General features: G+C 51.3%; 1 protein-coding gene across 7 annotated transcripts in view; it reads left to right on the forward strand.

Moving 5' to 3' along the window:
* Positions 1-22,958, forward strand: part of AGAP1 (ArfGAP with GTPase domain, ankyrin repeat and PH domain 1) — a 567,532-nt gene that overhangs the window by 216,561 nt on the left and 328,013 nt on the right. For all 7 annotated transcript variants that reach the window (XM_065917019.1, XM_065917020.1, XM_065917018.1 and 4 more), the window contains exons 4-6: positions 1,810-1,895; positions 5,369-5,510; positions 10,746-10,880. In XM_065917019.1, coding sequence (XP_065773091.1) covers positions 1,810-1,895; positions 5,369-5,510; positions 10,746-10,880 — 363 coding nt within the window. The remainder of the gene's footprint in view (positions 1-1,809; positions 1,896-5,368; positions 5,511-10,745; positions 10,881-22,958) is intronic.

A 22,958-nucleotide genomic window follows, 5' to 3' on the forward strand; every position in this document is an offset into this window, starting at 1 on the left:
ACTCCCCCTCCTGCCCTAGAGACCCCGCAGATCCGTGAGGAACTGGCCACGTGAGCCCAGCACGCCAGGGGCGGCTGGGCGGCCTCCTGGAGGTGGAACCTGTGTTCACCAGGCAGCGGCCGGCCTCCGCGTGTGCTAAGATGCCAGGGGTCACGGCGCCTTCTGTTTGCAGAGCTGCGGGGGCGCAGGGACCCCACTGTGGGTGTACCCACAGCCGGGAGCGCACGCGCAGGCCTCTGGTCCAGCGCGCACGCGCTGCCACAGCGCCATCACCTGGGTGTCCTTCCAGCGCTTCTCCACGGAGCGCGCCCTCTTTTTTTTCCCGTACCAGCAGTGAGGGGGACCAAAATGAGGGTTTATCCGTCTTCATGCTGGAAGGCTTTCTTCCGTGTTTCTTCCTTGTTATCCGTCTTCATGCTGGAAGGCTTTCTTCCGTGTTTGAATCTTGCTGTGTAAGCAGGCGCGTCTCGCCCGTTACAGGGGGGCCCGAGTGGGCGTGGCTGTGCGTGCGTGCGTGCGTGCTCAGTTACCCAGTTGTGCGTGCGTGCTCACTTACGCCTGTGACCTCCCATCCAGCCCCCGACCCCAGCCTCACGGGGCCTCAGCCCACCTGCAGGCCTCCGATCCTTCTTCGGGGTGGCCCAAACCCCGGAACTCTGGGAGGGAAGGCCGGCAGGGTCCAGGGGTCACTGTGGCGCCGAACCAGACGTGACTCGGGCTAGCAAGGGAGCCGACCCGCAGCCTCTGGGGCCGGAGGGGGTGTCCTGGCAGCGTGGTTCTCGGGAGGCGTCCAGTTGCTGGGAGTTTTCAGTTCGCTGGTATTTCTGGAAGGTCCCTGTGGCCGGGGAGCTGAAGTGAGCCGCGTTCCTCTCTTTGAGACCGCGAATTCCCCAGCCCGGGGATAGGGCTGACCGGGGTGGGCGCAGCGCGCAGAAGGTGGAGAGGTGGTCTGGCTCTGGGGTGGCAGAGGAGCCCAGCGGCGTGTGCGTTTCCCGCTGTCCAGGGGAAGGGCTGGCATCCGACCCCAGACGCCGAGGGGAGGTGCCGGGGAGGTCAGCGCCTGCCCCGTCCACGCGGCCGTCCCCCGCCCCCACCGGCGTTCCGGGTGGCCCGGGGGCTCCCCGCTCCTAACCCGGCGTGGTCGCTAACGCTGTCTGTCGCCAGCTGCCCCTCTGTCTCGCGCAGGTGTCGTCCGTAGTTTCTGTCTAACCGTGTGTGGTAGCAGCCCGTCCCCTTGTGCCCTGTGAACCCGGACACGCCATCCCCATGCTGTTCTGTGTGTGCGTTTCAAGAACTGGGTTTCCCTTGAGGAGAATACAGAGACTCTCAGCCCTGGGATTCGCCCACGTGGTGGAGACCAGGCCGCCCCTCCTGTTCACAGCACACGAAAATTTGGTTTCGGTCTCGCGAACCCAAGGAGAGAACGCTGAATTTCGGTGCTCTCTGTTTCTGGACCCTGTGTCAGCCGGGTTCCCAGGGCGAGAGAGACATCCCGAACCCACACATAAAGCCCGCAGGAGCGCTCCCCCTCCTGAGCCACCAGCGATCCTGGCCTTGCGTGGAGCCTGCGTGCTCTGCCCCCAGACGATCCTGGTTCTTAAAGATGGCTATTGGAATCTGGAGTGGCAGTAGTCCTTGCAAAGCCCAGTGGCTGCTGGAGACAGATCTGAAGCTACTCCTAAAACACTCAGCGCTGCCTCCAGGGCCGCAGTCTAGGGCGTATTTTCCCACAAGCGAAGCCCACGTCTGTTCGCCCTCCCCACGCTCTGTCTTTCCTGGGTAACAAGGTGTTTTGTGTGTGTGTGGCAGGTGGCAGGTTCAAGAAAGAGATCGTCGTCGATGGACAAAGCTATCTGCTGCTGATCCGAGATGAAGGCGGGCCCCCAGAGGCCCAGGTGAGTACAGCGCGCACACCGAGGACCCGCGTGCTCCTCTGGCTCCTCCTCGAGGTTCTGACTCCACAGGTGTGCACAAAAGAGCTGAGAGAGAGGTCCCTGAAAATGTTTCCTGTGACTGAGGTTTTTCAGTTCAGTCACTCAGTCGTGTCCGACTCTGCGACCCCATGGACCACAGCACGCCAGGCCTCCCTGTCCATCACCAACTCCAGGAGTTTACTGAAACTCATGTCCATTGAGTTGGTGATGCCATCCAACCATCTCATCCTCTGTTGTCCCCTTCTCCTCCTGCCTTCAATCTTTCCCAGCATCAGGGTCTTTTCAGATGAGTCAGCTCTTCACATCAGCTGACCAAAGTGTTGGAGTTTCAGCTTCAACATCAGTCCTTCCAATGAATAGTCAGGACTGATTTCCTTTAGGATGGACTGGTTGGATCTCCTTGCAGTCCAGGGGACTCTCAAGAGTCTTTTCTAACACCATAGTTCTAAAGCATCAATTCTTCAGTGCTCAGCTTTCTCTATAGTCCAACTCTCACATCTGTACATGACTACTGGAAAAACCATAGCCTTGACTAGATGGACCTTTGTTGGCAGAGTAATGTCTCTGTGCTTTAATATGCTGTCTAGTTTTGGGGAGAGGCTAATCTTGTTTTCCTGCAGACAGAAACCTGGAGGGGCAGTTTGGTCTGTGTGGCTGATTTTCCCCTGTGTTTCTAAGAAGGAAAGAAGAGCAGATTTTGCACTGATTTGTCAACTCAGTGGCATTGGTATCTGGAAGTTTCTATAGCTTCCCACCCTTTTCTTATAAGTGTTTCGTCTCGAGAGCATGCTAAGTCACTGCAGTCGTGTCTGACCATTTGTGACTCCCATGGACAGTAGCCCGCCAGGCTCCTCTGTCCAAGGGATTCTCCGGGCGAGAATACTGGAGTGAGTGGGTTGCCATTTCCTCTGGAGCAGTACAGTCACTTAGAAAGCTAGGTGGAATTTGGAAATCTGAACACCACCACCAGGCTGCCCACCAGGCTTCACAGCCCAGGTCATTCTCTACTGAAAACCAGAGGCTGCAGCATGATGTGACCTCTTTGAGAGTTCCTTGAAAAATGGGCATTGTGGAGAAAAAAAAAAACACCAGCCTGAGTGTGAAAAATTTCTTTCTTTGGTTTACTCACTCCCTAGTTTATGACATTATTTCTATAATAATTTACCAGCTAAACACTTTAAAGGAGCTAAGGGCTGGTAATAGTCAAGGCTGATTAATGCAAACTTAGCATTAAAAACATCCCTGGTGTTCTTTCTTGAACTTACCCTTCTGTGACAGTGCACTTAAATTGAGTGGTTTAAGTGGACGATGTTGAATATGGGGGTGGTTAAAGTTCTGGCACTCCACACACTGAGGGGTGTGTGGCTCGACAGAAAAATAGTGCAGAATTACCATGTTCCGGTGAGTATAAAGTGTCACTGATTATAAGCTATGCCAGTATTTAAAAGAAAAATACTGTCGAGTCCTGAAACAAAGCAGGCCTTAACGTACGTTCTGGATGTGAAAGTATGGAAATTTCTTTAGCTTTGATGAAGCAGCATAGTCAGTGATAGTAATAAGGAAACATTAAAGACCGGTTAAACGTGGAAAAAAGCAGGTTATGAAGCTGTGAGAGCTCGTGGTCAGTGCATGTCAGTCACTCTGAGCGGGGCAGGGCCCGACGTCTGACTGTCCTGGAAGGTCTGTGATGGCAGTTAAGCTCAATGAGTCTGTCTTAGTCGACCTTCACCTATGGGACATCTGTCCTGCGGTCACGACGGCTCCCTCAGCCGCGCTGGGAACAGGTGAATGAAGTCGGTGAAGTGTGGGAGTCACCGGGGGTGATTTTCCGCCATTCCAGCTCATACACGTTTTGGAGTGTGCAGGGGTAATTTCACACTCAGCACACCTCGGCTCCGACCGTTAAGAGTCTAAGAAGAAAGTTGAGAGATGTGCAGAAATGCATGTTGGAGCTGGTTGAGTGGCTTCAGGGCCGCTGCTGTCCAGGGTCGCTGCCCCGAGATGGACACTGGTGGGTCCACAGGTGCACAGACATGGTGCTTTTATTCCTGACTCCAGTGGTAGACCATCGAGCCGGCTGCCCTGGACCAGAGTTAGTCAGTGATGAGACCTGCCCCAGGGGCTCCAGGTCCGCCCTGGAGAGGGAACTCCAGCTCGAGGAATTGGGGGCTCAGCGCACCACCCACCCTGAAGGTTTCATCGGCCATGATTGCTATTGTTATTGTTTTTAGTCGTTACCATCTGAACTTCAGGTTTAATTCTGTCCTGTCACAGAAAATCTCCACAGGTAACTGAATCCCCTTCTCATTTACTTGTAGAATTCAGAGTTTGGGCTTCCCAGGTGGTGCTAGAGATAAAGAACCCACCTGCCAATGCAGGAGACATAAGCGATGTTGGTTTGATCCTGGATCAGGAGGGTCTCCTGGAGGAGGGCATGGCAACCCACTCCAGTGTTCTTGCCGGGAGAATCCCATGGACAGAGGAGCCTGGAGGGCTGCAGTCCGTAGGGCCGCAGAGTTGGACAGGACTGAAGCACCTAGCACGCCAGCTTACCCAGTGGAAACTTTCCCCAGATGTATCAGAGCTGATGCCTTAATTGTCAAAACTTGTCTTAGTTGCAGCTTCTTTTAGAGAAAACACATGGGATCCCCCCCCCCCATCTTCACTTGAGTCTTTCATTAAAGAGAAGGGCGTTTGGCTCCAGACTTCCAAGGTGACTGTGGGTATCACATGAGCTAACGTGTGCCTCCAGCTGATTTACCAGAAAGAGGGTCTGATATGAGTTCAGCTGGGTGCAGGTAAAACAAGAATAAGATGATAGAAGAGCCGGGCCACTGTGGGGTTTTCATTTTCTCCCCCTCCTTTTTGCTCATTTCGTTCACTGGTTTGGTTAATGTCTCTGGCAGTGGGTCCTAATTCCCTCGAAGGGTGCTGTAATTCATCCACGGCAGATCTTGACGATACGAAGACCTCTTCTGTTGACAGAGTCGTTGGCCCTAGGGGTGGAGGACTTCTGAGCTGTGGGTGCCCAGAGGAGGAGCCCCATCTCAGGAGTCCCAGCACGGCTTCCTGGGGGCCTCTGGGGGGGGTTAGGGTGCAGCAGGAAGCCGCAGGGTCACCCCGTGTATCCATCCCCAGGTCGGCTCTGTGCGCGCTGGGCTTGTTTTCCATCAGCTGAGTCTGGATGGGGGTGGACGTTCCCGTGGGGAAGAAGGCCTGGTTTGACTTTGGAGACACGGTGGCCTGGGTGTGAAGCGGGTGCGGGCCCCGGCCCAGGTGTGTTGTGCTAAGGATGAGAAGCCATTAGCAACGCTTCAGAAGCGGGTTTCAGCCACACGTGGCCGTCCCCCCGTCCCATGCTCACGAAGGTGACCTGATGCTGCTCCTTCCCTCTGTCTCCTCGCCCCCTGCTCACCTGCCCTCTTTCTCCCCAGTTTGCCATGTGGGTGGACGCCGTCATATTTGTCTTCAGCTTGGAGGACGAGATCAGCTTCCAGACTGTCTACCACTACTACAGCCGCATGGCCAATTACCGCAACACAAGCGAGATCCCGCTGGTCCTCGTGGGGACCCAGGGTGAGTGGCATCCGGGCCGCTGAGCCGTCAGTGGCTTCCTGGCCTGTATTTTCAGAGACGGGGGCGGTTTGCAGACGGTTTAAAGAAGAAATAATTTTCTGCTGAAGTCCTACTTTTTACAGGGAGAATCCCTGAAACGGAAATCAGCCTGTCTCCTCATTTGGTTCAGTGGAGAAATCACTTGGCAACTTCAAAACAAAACACACCGCTACACCCCCAAGGGCTTCAGAAAGAAAGGAAGTCTAATTTCTATATTAGGACATCTTAATTCTCTCTTGTCATAAAGTTATGTAATTTATAAGCAACCTAAAAAGTTACTTCTGTTAATGTTTGCACCTTTAATACTGATTTTTGATACATTGCTGAGTTTCGTTTATTCTGCTGTATTTCTTAATGTCTTATGATCCAAATCTCATTTTTAGCAGATTCCTCAGAGAGCGTAGAATCTTACTGCATGGGTGCGTTTTGTTTTTTTTTTTTCCTAGGTCATGTAAAAACTTGATCTCTTAGTAAAGTGACATCACCTAGGACACTCTTGATCATAAATTCATTGACTTGCTGGTATCTGCTGGGGACTTAACTAAGGAGTCACAGGGATTGTTTTAGAAAGTCAGATGAAAGTGAAAGTCCCTCAGTCATGTCCGACTCTTTGCGACCCCATGAACTGTACAGTCCATGGAGTTCTCCAGGCTGAAATACTGGAGTGGGTAACCATTCCCTCCTCCAGGGATCTTCCCAACCCAGGAATCGAACCCAGGTCTCCCGCATTGCAGGCGGATTCTTTACCAGCTGAGCCACCAGGGAAGTCAGATGAAGGTTAACTTTAAAACCACTTTGTCAGAAGAATGAGGAACTTAATAATAATCACGTCCAAGAAACCCTGGATTTATCCCTTCATTTCTTGGTGCAGGTTCTGTTTTTGTTAATTCCTTTGGAATGAGCACATCCGGTCTGCCCTTGCATGCCCTGATGTGAGACTTCTCCAGATAAGAAACTCTCTGCGTCTGAGCAGCAGGACCAGTTAGCTATTTGCAGGGCACCAGGCCTGATGGAACTTAGAGCAGGGTAATCCACGCCTTGGCAGGATAATCCAGGATCATGGAGTGGGGAAGTGTGCTGGGAGAAAAAAAAGTGTGCAATAAACTAAAGGCATCTTCCCAGGGTGCTGGATGTAAAATGTGAGTTGGGGTTTCATGGAGAGGACCTCACCCCAACCCTGCTCCCCTCCCCAAAGCATGTATGTCATGACCAGTGGTCTCACAATTGAAGCCTTCAGAGTAGAGGTGGGTTTAGACCAACTTGGGACATCAGTTCAGTTCAGTCCATTCAGTCGCTCAGTCGTGTCCGACTCTTTGTGAATCCACGGACGGCAGCACGTCAGACCTCCCTGTCCATCACCAACTCCCGGAATCTACTCTACTCAGACTCATGTCCATTAAGTTAGTGATGCCATCCAACCATCTCATCCTCTGTCATCCCCTTCTCCTCCCGCCTTCGAGCTTTCCCAGCATCCGGGTGTTTTCCAGTGAGTCAGTTCTTTGCATCAGGTGGCCAAAGTATTGGAGTTTCAGCTTTAGCATCAGTCCTTTCAATGAATGTTCAGGACTGATCTCCTTTGGGATGGACTGGTTGGATCTCCTTGCAGTCCAAGGGACTCTCAAGAGTCTTCAACACCACAGCTCAAAGGCATCAATTCTGCACTCAGCTGACATGAGAGATTTTTTTAATGCCCAGCGCGCCCTCTAGTGGTCACTGCGAGACAAGGCGCACCCGCACGAGCCCTTGGTTTGCGTTCGGTCGGATGTGTGCAGAATTGGGTGTTTGACTTCCTAAAGAAAAAAAATTTTTTTTTAACTTTTTATTTTGTATTGGGTTATAGCTGATTAACAGACAACGTTGTAATACTTTTGGATGTACGGTGAAGGGACTAAAACTTCTTGACACGAGACATTTTATAGTGGGCAGCTCGTCTAAAATCGGATCTTGCTTTTCCAAGCTGCCTGGAGATGGAGGCAGTTAATTTTCAGCAAGCCACCTCTCCCTGCAGGCCTGCCCAGGGCATTTCTGAGCCAAAGCGCAGTCTGTGTAGGCATCTCCTTACCAGCTCCCTGGGTTCGGGGGTCTGCGCTCAGGACGCAGAATGCCTTTGTGCAGTAGGGTCCCTGGAGTAAAGGAAAGACAGGCATTCAGTCCAAGCCAGAAAGCCACCTTGACCAGTTTGCTCTCTTCTGCAGCCGTGTGTTTGGGTGTAGAGAGTGGTGAGTCTGGGGGCCACGCAGACCCAGCCTCACTGCCCCCGGGCCGCCGTTGATCTTGGCCCTGCCAGACCTTGGAGTGAGGAAATCTCCCGGGCCCCTGGGGGCATCCATGGGCACAGCAGGGTCGAGCCCGTGGCTGGTTCCCTCCTTCTGTCCCACGAGTGGCCCACCCCCCGAGGTCCCGCTGGGGTGCTCGGCGCCTGTCTTTGCCAGCCGCTGACCTTAGAGGTGTGTGTCGCCTCTGTGTGGCCCGCCCCAGCTCATCGGGAGTCTGTGCTCGTCTCCCACCAGGATGATCCGGTTCTCAGGGTGCCCCGGAGACAGCTCCATAGGCTGGGGAAGTCCTGACGGGGGCCCTGAGGGCAGGAACCAGCCCCCTTTCATTCCCTCAGTTTTATAAGCGTCTTTGGCTGGAGGGCTTGTGTCAGACCTGTTCCTACTTCAGCAGAGCCACGCCCCAAAGGAGCAGGACCTGAGTGTTTTCAGGAGGGACAGTCTTCACCTGAGGGGTCATTACCCAGACTTCTGATTCCCAGAGCACCCAGTGGCGGGAAGGTGGAGTGAGTGTGGGCTTCTGGAAGGTTCCACCCTCGGGGGCCATTAGCTCCTAGCTCCTTATGAACCCTGCACACAGATCCTGCTGCTGTGCAGACTGCATGGGGCACCAGAGTCAGCGGTGAGGGCAGCTCAGATCCCCCTCACCCCTCGCCCGCGGTGCTGGGGGCCTATGGCCCCATCGGAGGTTCTAGGGTGGAGCAGATGAAGGAGAATCAAGTTCTTTGTTCCAGGACACGTGGGGTGCAGGGGCCTCACCCAGCAGTGGGTGGACGTGCTCTCTCCCGGTCCCGTCGGGGAGCTGGAGGATTTTCATCAGGGCCGAGGCAATGGTGTTTGTTAAACACAGCCTGTTTTAGAGATGGGCGGATCGCATTGATTTGAGGGGTGAAACCTGAGCTGTGAAAAAAGATAAAAGGTGTAGAGTCGAAGGAGTGAAACATGAGACAAAAAGAGTGCTCCAGTGTAGGGTCTGTCTCTGACACGTGACGCCGTGTCGTGGAAGCCGGGGTGGGACAGAAATGGGGTGGGCACCCACCAGGGAAGGAGACCTAGGGGTTGTGGGGAACCCCGGTCAGGATAAGTTCTAAGCTGGATTAATGCTCCGTGCATTTATTTTCTAATTTACGTACACCACAGTGTTTGAAAATCCTGGGTTTCTAACTGTTTTTCTGCTATTTTCTTAAAAGATGTTTACACCTTAAAAAAAAAACAAACTTCTTTTCCTTAGGTGTTATGAAATCCAAGTCAGGTTTATTAATCTGAGGGTGAGACAGGATGAGATACTGTTTGAATTAATCCCTCTGACAGGCCCTGCCAGCGGTCTGAGTCATAGTTAGTTTTCCTGGGGGTCATTCAGAACTGTCAGTTAAACCTGTTCCATGGGGCTAGGAGAAGCAAACAGGGAATAAGGAGAAAGAGAAAGTGAAAACAGAATCAGTGTATCGGTCCCTGGAGACGCGGCTCTGGTTTAACGCTGAGAGCCTGTACATTTCCTGTGCGGCAGCAAACATCTAAGAGGTTGTCCGTGTCTTGTCTGCTGCTGTTTCCTGGACCAGCGGAGAAGACTCCCTCTGGGGGGCTGTTCTTTAAGAGCCCTTGGGTGTTTCCTGTAACTCAGGAGCCTTCAACGCCCGCGGGGAAAATGCCATGTCCGGAACAGTCCCTGAAAAGCGTGTTTCGTCTCACGGTAGCACCGTGGATGGAGCATCTCGGCCCCTCCTCTGGTCCTGTGTGCAGGGCGCGTGGCTGCCTCCTGACCGCATCCCCCTTCCTGTAACTCGGGAGTCATGGAATGAATGGAAACAGGGCTCACGGAGGCCAAGCTGAAAAAAAAATAGCGGGGATGCAGGGTTCATTTTATCGGGAGACCAGTGGCTGGTGCCCCATGTCTGTTTTGCTGCCCATATCTCCCCATCTGTACACAGATCCTGCAAGAGGTTGGGGGGTCCCCTGCCCGCCCACCCACCCACCCACGCCATCTGTTCAGACCGGATGTGGCGCTCACACTCTTCTGTGGCCCCCTCGAGCGCCCCAGGTCACCTCCCACTCCTGCTCTCAGCCTTGGATCGCCCTTAAACCCGAGGTGCTCAGCGGCCCCCCTGCCCCGGACCCCTGCTATCCCGCGCCATCTCCTGCAGGCGCGCTTCCCCGCCCCTGCCCTCCCGACCCGTCTCCTGCCCTGAGCCCACCTACACCCCTGGTCCTTCCTCGGCTCTGGCTCACTTTCCGCCCCCTCCGTGAGAGCACAGGCTTCTGTCCCTCTGGTTCGCTGGGGTTTCCCTGAGCCGGAACGGGACAGGCACCTGCGGGGGTCCGCGAGCGTGTGTCCAGCGGGCAGAGGGCACCTGGAGGGGTTGGTGCTGGTGGGCGGGGGGTGTTTCATGGGCGCCTGTGCATAGATGGCCACTGCACGTAGTGACCGTGTTTTCTTCAGGAACCACGTTTGTTGAACTCTTACCCTTCCCTCCCCTGGTGGCTCAGATGGTAAAGAATCCGCCTGCAATGCGGGAGACCCAGGCTCGATCCCTGGGTCTGGAAGATCCCCTGGAGAAGGATATGGCGACGCACTCCAGTATGCTGGCCTGGAGAATCCCATGGACAGAGGAGCCTGGCGGGCTACAGTCCATGGGTCGCGAAGAGTCGGACACGACTGAGCGACTAACATTGTTGCATTTCCCCCTGCCCTCCCGGTCTTTGCGGACATGCTGTAACTTCATACCCAGGAACAGGGCCCCTGGGACAGCTGGCCATCTGACGGCTGGGCTGAGCGGGGATAAGCGATGCTTTGATCACTCCAGGGCCTGAGAAGAATCCCTCCCTGCTGGGCGAGGGCCGGGCTTTGAGCTCCTCGGGCCGCGGGCGGGGCGTCCTCAGGCCGCTCGGGGTCACCGTGTCGCCTCTTCTTGCCCGTCTGTTGCAGACGCCATCAGCTCCACCAACCCGCGGGTCATCGACGACGCCCGGGCGCGGAAGCTCTCCAGCGACCTCAAGAGGTGCACGTACTACGAGACGTGCGCCACCTACGGGCTGAACGTGGAGCGCGTCTTCCAGGACGGTGCGTACGCGCGCGGGCGGGGACGCGCGGGGGCGGGACCTGGGCCCTGCCGGCCGGAGGGTCCCTCGGCGCCCGGCCGCACTCGGGCCGGCGAGCGTCCTCCCTGAGCCAGGCCGGCAGCCCGTTCCGTGGTGCCGTCGGCGACCGCTTTGTGCACAGATGGACCCTTATGTGTGCCGTTCTTTATGCACAGAACGTGCAAGACGCACACGCATCGTTTCTGCTTCACTGTAGATGCTCAGTCTTCATTCGGCCCCCTTTAAAAAAAAAAAGGTTTAAATGGCAGCAAGTGAAGAAGAAAAGAGAAGAGTGAAAAAGTTTCCTTAAAGGTCAACATTCAGAAAACTAAGATCATGGCATCTGGTCCCATCAATTCATGGCAAATAGATGGGGAAACAGTGGCAGACTTCATTTGGGGGGCTCCAAAATCACTGCAGATGATGACTGCAGCCATGAAATTAAAAGACGCTTACTCCTTGGCAGGAAAGTTATGACCAACCTAGACAGCATATTAAAAAGCAGAGACATCACTTTGTCCGTCTAGTCAAGGCTATGGTTTTTCCAGTGGTCATGTATGGATGTGAGAGTTGGACTATAAAGAAAGCTGAGCGCTGAAGAATTGATGCTTTTGAACTGTGGTATTGGAGAAGACTCTTGAGAGCCCCTTGGACTGCAAGGAGATCCAACCAGTCCATCCTGAAGGAGATCAGTCCTGGGTGTTCATTGGAAGGACTGATGCTGAAGCTGAAACTCCGATACTTTGGAGACCTGGTGTGAAGAACTGACTCATTGGAAAAGACCCTGATGCTGGGAAAGATTGAGGGCAGGAGGAGAAGGGGACGACAGAGGATGAGATGGTTGGATGGCATCACCCACTCAATGACATGGGTTTGAGTAAACTCTGGGAGTTGGTGATGGACAGGGAGGCCTGGTGTGCTGCAGTTCATGGGGTTGCAAGTAGTCAGACATGACTGAGTGACTGAACTGAACTGAAGGGTTTCATGTTAGGAAGACAGGAAATGGAAAGAACAGAGTCAGGTCTGTCCAAAAGTAACAGCGCCTTAGGCCTGGTGGTGGGAGCCAGCGCCAGCGTTTGGAAGTTACTTCTTGTTGTCGCCTCAGTCTTGATCTCTCATCTCCAGGACGGCTGTGCCTCAGGTGGGAAATCCTCCTGAAGGAGCCGGAGGTTGCCTGATGGATAAACAGTCATGGACAGGCTCCTGATGGCAGATGAGAGGCTGGGGGCGAGGGGGCTAGTGCAGGTGGTGAGGAGCGGGGGGTGGGGAGGCACCAGGGAGGGGGCAATCTCCCCGACCCCCCCAGGTCAGGGCTAGAGGGTCTGGGGTGGGTTAGCATCCCAGGCCTGGGACAAGGATGCTCCTGGCAGAGGGTCCTATTTCTGATGGGTGGGGCGGGAAGCGAATCCTCGGCCACCGCCTCTTCTGGGTGAATTTGGGTCAGATGGAGCTTCGCGTCCCCAGCTCTGGCGCTGATGCGTGTTGGGGGCCGAGCGGGCCGGCTGGCTGAGTTCTCGTGAGAGGCTCCCTCGCTGCCCGTGTCCCGGAGTCTTGCTCCGTGGTCTTTCGTAGTATTTCTGCCCATCCCCAGCATCGGTTCAGCTCAGTCACTCAGTCGTGTCCGGCTCTTTGTGACCCCATGGAGTGCAGCACGCCAGGCCTCCCTGTCCATCACCAACTCCCGGAGCTTACTCACACTCAGGTCCATTGAGTTGGTGATGCCATCCAACCATCTCATCCTCTGTCACCTGCTTCTCCTCCCTTCAATCTTTCCCAGCATCAGGGTCTTTTCCAATGAGTCAGTTCTTCGCATCAGGTGGCCAAAGTATTGGACTTTCAGCTTCAGCATCAGTCCTTCCAATGAACATTCTGGACTGATTTCCTTTGGGATGGACTGGTTGGATCTCCTTGCAGTCCACAGGACTCTCGAGTCTTCTCTAACACCACAGTTCCGACAAAGAGGATTGGAATTTAGTTGAATGGATGAGTGTCTTCTCCACATGATGACTTTACTTGTACATTGAGGTTTGCAAACGTTAACTCTCCATGAATAAATGAATTCGTCTCATATGTAATAAACTAGTTAACATCAGGGATGACACGTGACGAAGCTTCCCCACCGGGCTTCCAGAATGTCCCAGGAAGTGGGCAGGCCCCCTGTGTGCTGGGGCACGCCTCTCCCACTCCCATGGTGGACCCCAGGCAAGGGGAGCAGGGTGAAGGATCTTTCCAGAAATCATCTGGGAGAAGCCCACATTGTGTCCTCACTGTGACAGCTGCTCAGTGATTCCACTGGTGAAGCATGTTCAACTCGAAGTGTGAGCTTGCACAGGCTTGGATTTCCCATCTATTTTGTAATTACTCTAGAAACTGCCATTAAGTATTTGAATCATACAGAGTCTGCGAAGGAAATAACATTCGCAGTACTGCAACTTCCATTTCTATTGTGATTTTTATCCTTAAAATATTTTTATTTATATGAAAATTATTTTTAAAGTAAAATTGTTTTTTGTGGTTTTTTTTGGTGAAGTTGCTCAGTCATGTCTGACTCTTTGCGATCCAGTGGACTGTAGCCTACCAGGCTCCTCTGTCCATGGAGTTTTCCAGGCAGGAGTCCTTGAGTGGGTTGCCATTTCCTTCTCCAGGGGATCTTCCTGACCCAGAGATTGAACCCAGGTCTCCTGCATTGCAGGCAGATGCTTTACTGTCTGAGCCACCAGGGAAACCCTCTATTTTATACAATAATTAGATGACATGTATTTTAATTTGTTGATCATCAGCTCTTAATGATCATTGTTAGTTGGTAAAAGTAGGTGTCAGCCAACTGGGGAATACTCTCAGTACTTAGAAATAATTAACAACAGCTATCCATTTTAATCTTCAAGAGAAAAAAGAAACAACTGGAAAGTTCTGTAGCTAAAGAAATCAAGAAGAGCCACATAGCTCGACTAAAGGCACTCGCTATGTCGGGTGCCCCCGTCTGGGAGCCAAGAGCCGTAAGCATGTTGTTAAAACAGAGCACCGGGGGCTTCCCTGGTGGCTCGGTGGTAAAGAATCCGCCTGCGATATGGGAGACCTGGGTTCGATCCCTGGGTTGGGAAGATCCCCTGGAGAAGGGAAAGGCTACCCACTCCAGTATCCTGGCCTGGAGAATTCAGTCCATGGGGCCACAAAGAGTCAGATATGACTGAGCGACTTTTGACTTTCCCTTTGCTTTGAGAAGTAATACACTCCCTGCTCATACTTGAGCTGCGTGGGCGACTCTGACTCAGGACCCGGTTACCCGTGTCTCTGGGGAGCATTCTGCACCCGCTGCCGGCTGCCCCGGGCGTTCTGTGCCCTGTATTTGCCCAGGCCATGTCTGGGAGAGGAAGTGTAGGCGGCCCTAGTGTTACTGCTGAGATGGTGATTTCTGCATGTGGTTGGCATTGAATTTTTTGAAAGTCCCTGGTCATCTGTCCAGATTAGGGCCTGAATACAGGAAGAAATAGGATTGCAGGAAGTCAAGTTCACTCTCGACGGGTGTGACTGCTCTGGTGCCCTGGTTTTTTTCTTTAAAGAGAAGTTTCACGTTCTGTAAAAGAACCAGGTGTGAGTGGCAGAAGGCCTTGCTGAGCACACCTTTCGTGGCCTTTTAGTTCAGCCTCTGGGCAGGTAAGGGAAGGTGGTGGTGGCGGTGGGAGTTTCCAGCCTAGACGTTCGGTGATAACCTAAAACAAAGACCACTTAACAACAGAAGCAAATTCTGCCCTCCGAAGACCAAGCAGGGCTTAAAGGGAGAAAGGAGACATTGGTGTGGGTGGTGAAAGTGCCCCGTGGAGGGTTACCCGAACCGTCTTGGGAGGAGGAAGGTCTTCATGATGGACCAGCCATGATTTTTAGCTTCCTGGGGTTGGGTTTTGGAAAGTGTGGACTTCAGTCGTTCTTTGAACAGCTTTAAATCCCCCACCTTACACCCAGCGTCCGTGTTTGTGGCTGGTTTTGCCATGAGTGGCAGTGGTGTGTGATGGACGTGGGGTGAGCGCAAGTAGGGCTTGTGTCACAGAATGGGTATCTTTGCCTAAGGACAGGGTAGGATCTGTTTTTTGTTTGTTCTGGCGTTTATGAAAAAGAGCGAATGGGCCTATAAGGTTTTGGTGGTGCATGTCATCATTTTTGTGCTGTGCTGCGGTCAGTTGTGTTCGGCTCTTTGCAACCCCACAGACTGTAACCCGCCAGGCTCCTCTGTCCGTGGATTCTCCAGGCAAGGATACTGGAGTGGGTTGCCATTTCCTTCTCCAGGGGATTTTCCTGACCCAGGGATTGAACCCGTCTCTTGTGTCTCCTGCGTTTGCAGGCGGATTTTTACCACTGAGCCACCTAAAACTATGGCATCTGGCTTGTGTATTTTAAAGATTCCTGATGCCTAAAGAGGAGTGGCCTCATACAGAATGAGAAGTGGAACCAGCTGGTGGGACAGAAGCCCATTTGAATTTCCCCTTATCCGAGCTCTGTTTTGCCCTTCCCCCCCCCACCCTCCACCTCACTCACTGCAGTGAGTTGGTATAGATGTGTGTGAGTTGTAAACAGTTTTGTTTTATATATATGCTGTCCTGTTATTCCTCCCAGCATCAGTTGTATGCAGGATTTAATATTCTTGCACATGTATTCTAAAACTGTGGTCGTTTGTTAATCCTCAGAACATCCTATTACACGTGTTTAAGGCCTACTCCCCACTGAAGGTTGGACTTCTTAAGCTTGTGTTCATAGAACAGTAGGAAACCTCTGTGCAGAAGTCTGCCCTGACGGTAATCGTTAAAGCAGCTCAAGACCATAGCGCCCGAGACACAGGTACCCGGCGGATTGCCATCCATCCGATTCCTTCTCACCAAGACTGCTGGATTTTGCCACCAGGTTGTACGTTAAGGGCAGTTGAGTGATCTCATGTGGGAGACCTTCTGTTCTAGGCTGGATCCGCCTTACTTATATTAAAAGAAACAACGTCGTTTTAGGTAGCCGGGTAGAAAAGCTGGGTGACCGCATTTGAAGCGCTGTGTCTGCTTATCGCCAGACCTTCCGCTGGCTGGGGCTCCTGCTCGTGTGGTCCTGGGGGTGGGCGTTGATCCAGAGCCGCCCCGTCGTAGGAGGATTGGCGTCAGTCTTCAGGCCTCACCTCCCACCTTCTTATACGTTCGCTGCAGTCCGCGTTCTGGAACGCACTTTCCTGTAGGCTGTTCCATCTGGGTTTCACCCCTGCTCGGGGACGGTCCCTGCGTGTGGCTCCCCTGTGTGGAGGCCTGAGCCCCGAGGGGTCACAGCCGTGCCCCAGGTCATGTGCGCACTCCCCGAGCCTCAGTTTGCTTCCCAGCCCTTCCTGCCAAGGATGCACGCGCTGGTGCCCTGAGAGTCCCGTTTCACATCCGATGTCCGCAGCCTGAATCACAGCAGGGTCGGGAACCAGGGCAGCCGCTGTGTTAGCGAGCCCGGTCTGTGCAGCCTGATTGCAGATGTGAGGGCGTCATGACTGTGAGCAGCTCCCGGGCTCCTCTCCTGGGCGGGCGTCGTCTCACACTGTCCTGTCCCCGACCCCACAGTCTGCTGTTCTCTGGGGAGGGACGCGTCGGTCAGGTCTCTTCCATTCTTGCCTGGAACCAGCTTAATTTTCACCAGTGAGGTGACCTGTTTTTTACTGGTATCATTGCTGTTGTTTTTCTCCTTTCTTTAGTTTAGGAGAGGTTACATTGGAGCCAATTTATTGTTTATATATATATATATATATATATATATATATATATATGCTGTGCTTAGGGACTAACACAACACATAAAAGGTTTATATATACATTATATGTATAAACATATATATGCTGTACTTATGTATATGAGCTTAGCCGCTCAGTTGTGTCCAACTCTCTGCAACCCCACAGACTGTAGCCCTCCAGGCTCCTCTGGCCATGGGGATTCTCCAGACAAGAACACTGGAGTGGGTTGCCTTGCTCTCCTCCAGGAGATCTTCCTGACCCAAGGTTCAAACCTGGGTCTCCCGCATTGCAGGTGGATTCTGAGCCACCAGGGAAGCCCAGGAATACTTGAGTGGGTAGCCTATCCCTTCTCCAGGGGATCCTCCCGACCTAGGAATCAAACCAGGGTCTGTATATCTATGTATATATTGTTGTTATTGTTCAGTCGCTAAGTTGTGTCCAACCCTTTGCGACCTCATGGCCTACACAGCCCGCCAGGTTTCCCTCTCCTTGGTTATCTCCTGGAGTTTGCTCAAACTCATGTCCATCGAGTTGGAGATGCCATCCAACCATCTCATCCTCTGTCTCCCCCTTCTCCTGCCTTCAGTCTTTCCCAGCATCAGGGTCTTTTCCAATGAGTCAGCTCTTCGCATCAGGTGGCCAAAGTATTGGAGCTTCAACTTCAGCATCAGTCCTTGCAATGAATATTCAGGGTTGATTTCCTTTAGGATGGACTGGATTGATCTTGCTGTCCGAGGGATCCTGAAGAGTCTTTTCCAGCACCACAGTTCAAAAGCATCAATTCTTCTGCACTCAGCCTTCTTTACAGTCCAACTCACACATCCGTATATGACTACTGAAAAAGCCCTAGATGAAATAATAAAGTGGCTCCAATGTATAAATATATTTTCTTTTCCAAAGGAGTACTTTCAAAGATTTTTCATGTTCAAAAGCAAGTCATGTGTGTCCACACATATAAATATATTTAATATATATTGACAAGGTGAACCAGTGAGTTGCCATCTGTTAGTATGTCCTTTTTATCATTTGTAATAGTGACTGATATAAATATCACAGTTTAAGTGCGTATGGTGTTAGACAGATCTTAGGAGGCCTGGAAACTGTATTCATTGAAGGGTTGGCTTCCTGAAGTCACATCATATTGCTGGTGCCGGGCCAGTGTGTCCTTTTTCTGTCTTCATGGTACCTCTGTGCCCATCGGGGTCATGTCCCCTCACTCCCTCCCCTGACCCACACCCACAGCCCGCTCTGCAGCGAAAGCTAGATATGCAGAATTTCCTGGGCCAAATGGGTGGTTAGTGCCTGTTAGGATGGGGCGAAAACGGTTCAGCTGCTTGAGTTAGACTTTTTAAGGGAGTTTACTAGTTTGCTGGGAAAGACTGAAGGCAGGAGGAGAAGGGGACGACAGAGGATGAGCTGGTTGGATGGCATCACCGACTCAATGGACACAGGTTTGGGTGGACTCCAGGAGTTGGTGATGGACAGGGAGGCCTGGCGTGCTGCGGTTCGTGGGGTCGCAAAGAGTCAGACACGGCTGAGCGACTGAACTGACTGACTAGTTTAAAATTCTCAAAGAACAGGGAAGACATGAAAATGGTTACCCGCCGGGGTGATGCTCAGTGGAGCAGGGGTAGGTAGAAAAGGAAAACGGTCATCAGGTGTGTCTAAGTTAGCTGTTTGAGTCTAAGAAGGTTCTCTGACCCTGGTGTAACCACGGGTGTCATCAGCTGTCCCTGCTTGGCAGCTCTTTACGTGGTCTGATCCGCTGGAAATTAGAATCTGCAAGTTGTCCCCAAAAGGGCCACGTTGTTCCATCCTTGATAATTTCTCACCAAATTTCAAAGATCTCTGAGGTGGAGTAGGCTTTTGATTGAACCTATGGGCGGAGGGTGTGTGTGTATGTGTATAGTGGGGGGGGAGGTGTAGATTTGGGGAGGGGGGGTCCCCCTGTTGGTATTGTAGCCCTTGTTTATGTTTGAATGAGAAAGTGTGTACATGATTTATAGTAACTATTTTTATAAAGCATGACATTGTCAGTACCACTTGTATATGCGTTTTCAAGTTCAGTTAATTTCTTAAGCAAGAAATTAACAAATTGAAATAATGCATGAATGCCAAAACTAAAGCAGCAGCATTTTGTGTAGTAAACTCAATTCTCAGAGATAACAAAAAGAAAAGAAAAACTTTTGAGTTACTCTTCAGGAAAAAAAATTGAATTCAAGTTCTTAGGGGTGGGAAGTTTTAAACCCACGTGTTACAGGCAAGCCGGGTGTCTGGCATGTGATTTGTAACCAGATCTTCCAAACACAGTGAACAGGTGGGGAATGTGTTAAGGTGGGACCAGTAGCCAGTCTGCACCCCCTAATGTGGGGCTAAGAGGTGATGAACCTTGAATAACCCAAGTGTCTTAAAATACGATTATTAATTTGTCACCAGTATGTAATCAGTTTGTCCCTTATCTGAAGTCTCTTTGTCTAGAAGTAAGAGTTTATCTCACCTTATGTTCAGAGGGCCCAGAGGACTGACTTTTAAAGAGGAGTTACCTCTTTAGATTATCGATGGATTTGTTTAAAAAATTGGGATTGACATTTATACACTTGTTTATATGTGTCTGACTCTTTGTGACCCCGTGGACTGGTAGCCCATCTGGCTCCTCTGTCCATGGGATCTCCCAGGCAGGAATATTGGAGTGGGTTGCCATTTCCTCCTCCAGGGAATCTTCCTGACCCAGGCAGGGGTTGAACCTGCATCTCCTGCATTGGCAGGTAGAGTCTTTACCACTGAGCCGCCAGGGAAGCCCATATGCACACTGCTACGTGTAAAATAGATGACTAATGAGAACCTACTGTTTATCTCAGGAAACTCCACTCAATGCTCTGTGGTGACCTAGATGGAAAGGAAATCCAAAAAAGAGGGGATGTGTATACAGATGTAGTGATTCACTTGACTGGACAGGAGAATCAAACACGACATTGTAAAGCAACTAGAGTCCTATAAAACTTTTTTTAAAAAATCACTTATCCAAAATGACAGTTTTTAGGTAGAGGGGAATGTCTAGATTATCAGCGCAGTTCATATTCCCCAGACTGCAGCCACTGGCCATCGCGATACCCAATCAGGTGTGAAACTTGATAGTCCTTAAACTAGTTTCTGATACTTGTAGAAGGAGCCATCTCAAGGAGAGGCCTCTCAGTTCTTTAAAACATAGCATGGGCGTCATCTTAAAATCTTCGTTAAAATTGATGATGTTATAAACAGCAAGAGACAGGAGGCCATCTCTTACCTCACGGTGTCCTGGACTGTTGTGTTGATGAGGCTTTGATCTTTCCTGGCGGGTTGGTCCCTAAGTCTGGGGTTTTTCATGCTGTGCTGCTGTCCTTGGGAGCGTCGAGTGGGCCCCGGTGCTCATGTGTGCGCAGAATGCCTGAATTAACTCCCACACTGCCAACTCGAGGTCATTAAACACGCTATTAGTAGATGCGCTCTGTTTAGATACTCTTGTTCAGAGCCTATCTTTTGCTCATAGAATTAATTTTATCAGTGCCATCGAAAACGGTCCTCTGACTACTTTGCTGCGGTGTGGCGTCAGAGCCGTGTTTTGCCCCAGGAGGCCTCCTAACGGCTTTAGCCAGCTTGAATTAGCTTGATGTATCATTAAAGCATACAAATGGCTTTTATTTTTGTTCATAATCTGTTCATAATGCCACGGCATTCTGCTCTTTCTAATGTTTTTGAGATGATTAAGCGGTGATGTACTTTTTGACCTATTTAACCCTCCAACAGAGTGTCTGATCAAAAGGACATGAAGATGTGACTTCCCTAGGGTAGTCAGAAGTCGTTACCATCTCTGGCTGATGTTTCCAAGTTCTTTTGAAGTCTTCTGTGTTTTATAACATTTTTTCACTTATAGAGCATGGACTTCAGTCAGGTATTTTTAAATGGAAGTATCTTTGATTTACAGTGTTGTGTTCATTTCTGGCATACAGCAAAGTGATTGAGTTATATACATGTATATATGAGTGTATATATGTGTGTGTGTGTGTGTGTGTGTGTATGTATACATTCTTTTCCGTTATGGTTTATCAGAGGATATTGAATATAGTGCCCTGTGCTATACAGTAAGACCTTGCTGGTTTTTGTCTGTTCTGTATATAATAGTGGCATCTGCTAACTCACTGCCACCCCATCCATCCCCCAGCCCCCTCCCGCTTCGCACCCACAGGTCTGTTTTCTGACATAGCCAGATTTTGGGCAACCTTTACTCACTGGGGAACTGCTCAGTACCCATCAGGTTAGCAGCACCAAATCGGTTCATTTCGTGAAAGGTGAAAGTAGTCCTCAAGGGAGGTTGACTTTTACGTTGTGAGATGCTCTGATGTGGGACGTGGTACCTTGTCCCCATGGACTTGGGTATTTTTTTATATGCTGTGTCCTGGGCGAGCCTGGCAGACCCTGGCTCCAGGAGTGAGTCGGGGAGCCAGGCTTGGCGCAGATGCTAGGGGTCCCCAGAGACCAGGCTCTGGCATCTGCGGTTAGTTTGTGTATTTAGTGCAGAGCGCTGGGAACTTGGTGAAGAGGGGAGCAATGCATTAATACCTTGATCCATGGTCTTCCCTGATTTCAGGACAAGTAAACTGTGGAAAATGGATTGTAGATTTGTCTTACCAGAGACAAAGGTGTAAAAACCTTGATGAGTAAGTTTTGGGTTTCATGAGACTTGCCAAAGAAAACAGAAATTGTTTTCAGAGGATGGGAAATATGGAAATAAATACCACTGGTCAGATCACCATGCAGTGGCTGTTTTTGTTGAAGCCTGGTGGGGTGTATGCGCATGGGTGCCCGTGTGTTTGAATAGACAGAGTCTTGGACTTTGTAATGTTTTACAATCTGCTTTTTCACAAAAATACTTTTTCTACAAAGTAATTTCTAATTTTTATACTGCATTCCATTGAGCCACTATAACAGCTTTTTGGCCCAATCCTCTATTAGACATTTCATAGTCATGTGCCCCTACCCGCCCCAGCATTTATTTATTGTTTTTAGAATTGATGCTTCAGTGGTGACTCTTTGCCTAAAGCTTCATCTCCATCCTTAATCATTTCTTTGGGACACACCTCTGGACATCAGACTACTGGTCAGCGACTTGCAAAGCTTTAAAACCTCAGCCTTCCAGGGAGTCTGAACCAACTCAGGTTTCCTCCAGCAGATGTCGTTTCTGCCCGCTGGCCACCCTGGATATTTTCATTTGAAAAGCGCTTATTGTTTATAGACAGAAAATAACCATACCTTCTAGTGTTTTGTTCAGATATTAACTTCCAACAGGCCTGTCCCTTAATATAAGACATAAGCGCATTTCCTGCAGTCAGCTGACTTTTGAGGAGGTGGCAGCCAGTCTCCTGGGAGGAATACAAATATTATTATTTTTTGATAATCTTTCCCTTGCTGCTCCTACAGAGGTCCTTGCCCTCTCAGGGGACCAGGCAGGTTCTCTGAGCACCAGCGCCCCCAGCCCCGGGCAGAGCTGTGACCTCGGCGGCTGGATGTCCTCAGACCTTTCTCACCAGCCTGCCGGTGTCACCGTGGAGACAGGCCTCCCGGGTGCCTTCTAAGGGAAGCAGGGAGGGCCCAGGCCCTTGCGTCTGGACCCACTCTCATTTCCAGGCCCCTGGCTGGGTGCCCGGGGCTGTGTGTCTCTCTGTCCCGTGTGCATCTCTGTCTACAGGGAGCCCTGTGGCCTGACCCTGCCCTGCTCCCAGTGCAGCCATAGTTCAAGGAGGCTTTTTCCTGTGAACGTTGGAATTTCAGGAAACTCCCCATGTGTAACATTGTCCGTAAATTGAATGAAAAAATAGTGAGCACCGGTGCAGTCGTCTGGATGCCAGGGAACACTCCCCTGCCCGCACCAAGATTGCACCTTAAATGAAATACCAGGGTGTCTTCTGCATTTAAGTTCTTTTCTTGCCTGACCTGCAGACTTGTAGGATTTCACATCGGGAAGGACCCGAGGCCTTGTCTGTTCACCCCTAGCTTTATAAACAAGCCAGCAGGACTCATGGGGCCAGTCCAGGTAGGAAGCCCCCTTAGTAGCAAAGCAGAAACTGGAAATGAGGTCTGTATCTGTTGGCGGCACAAGTTTCACCTTTGTCCTGACAATGTAATTCTTATATTTTTAAAGCCGATAGTGAACGAAAGTTCTCCAGTAAGTGATCATTCAGTTCAGTTCAGTTGCTCAGTCATGTCCAACTCTTTGCGACCCCATGGACTGCAGCACGCCAGGCCTCCCTGTCCATCACCAACTCTCAGAGCTTACTCAAACTCATG

This window comes from Muntiacus reevesi, chromosome 1 (assembly GCF_963930625.1).
Source record: "Muntiacus reevesi chromosome 1, mMunRee1.1, whole genome shotgun sequence".
NCBI classification, from domain to species: Eukaryota; Metazoa; Chordata; class Mammalia; order Artiodactyla; family Cervidae; genus Muntiacus; species Muntiacus reevesi.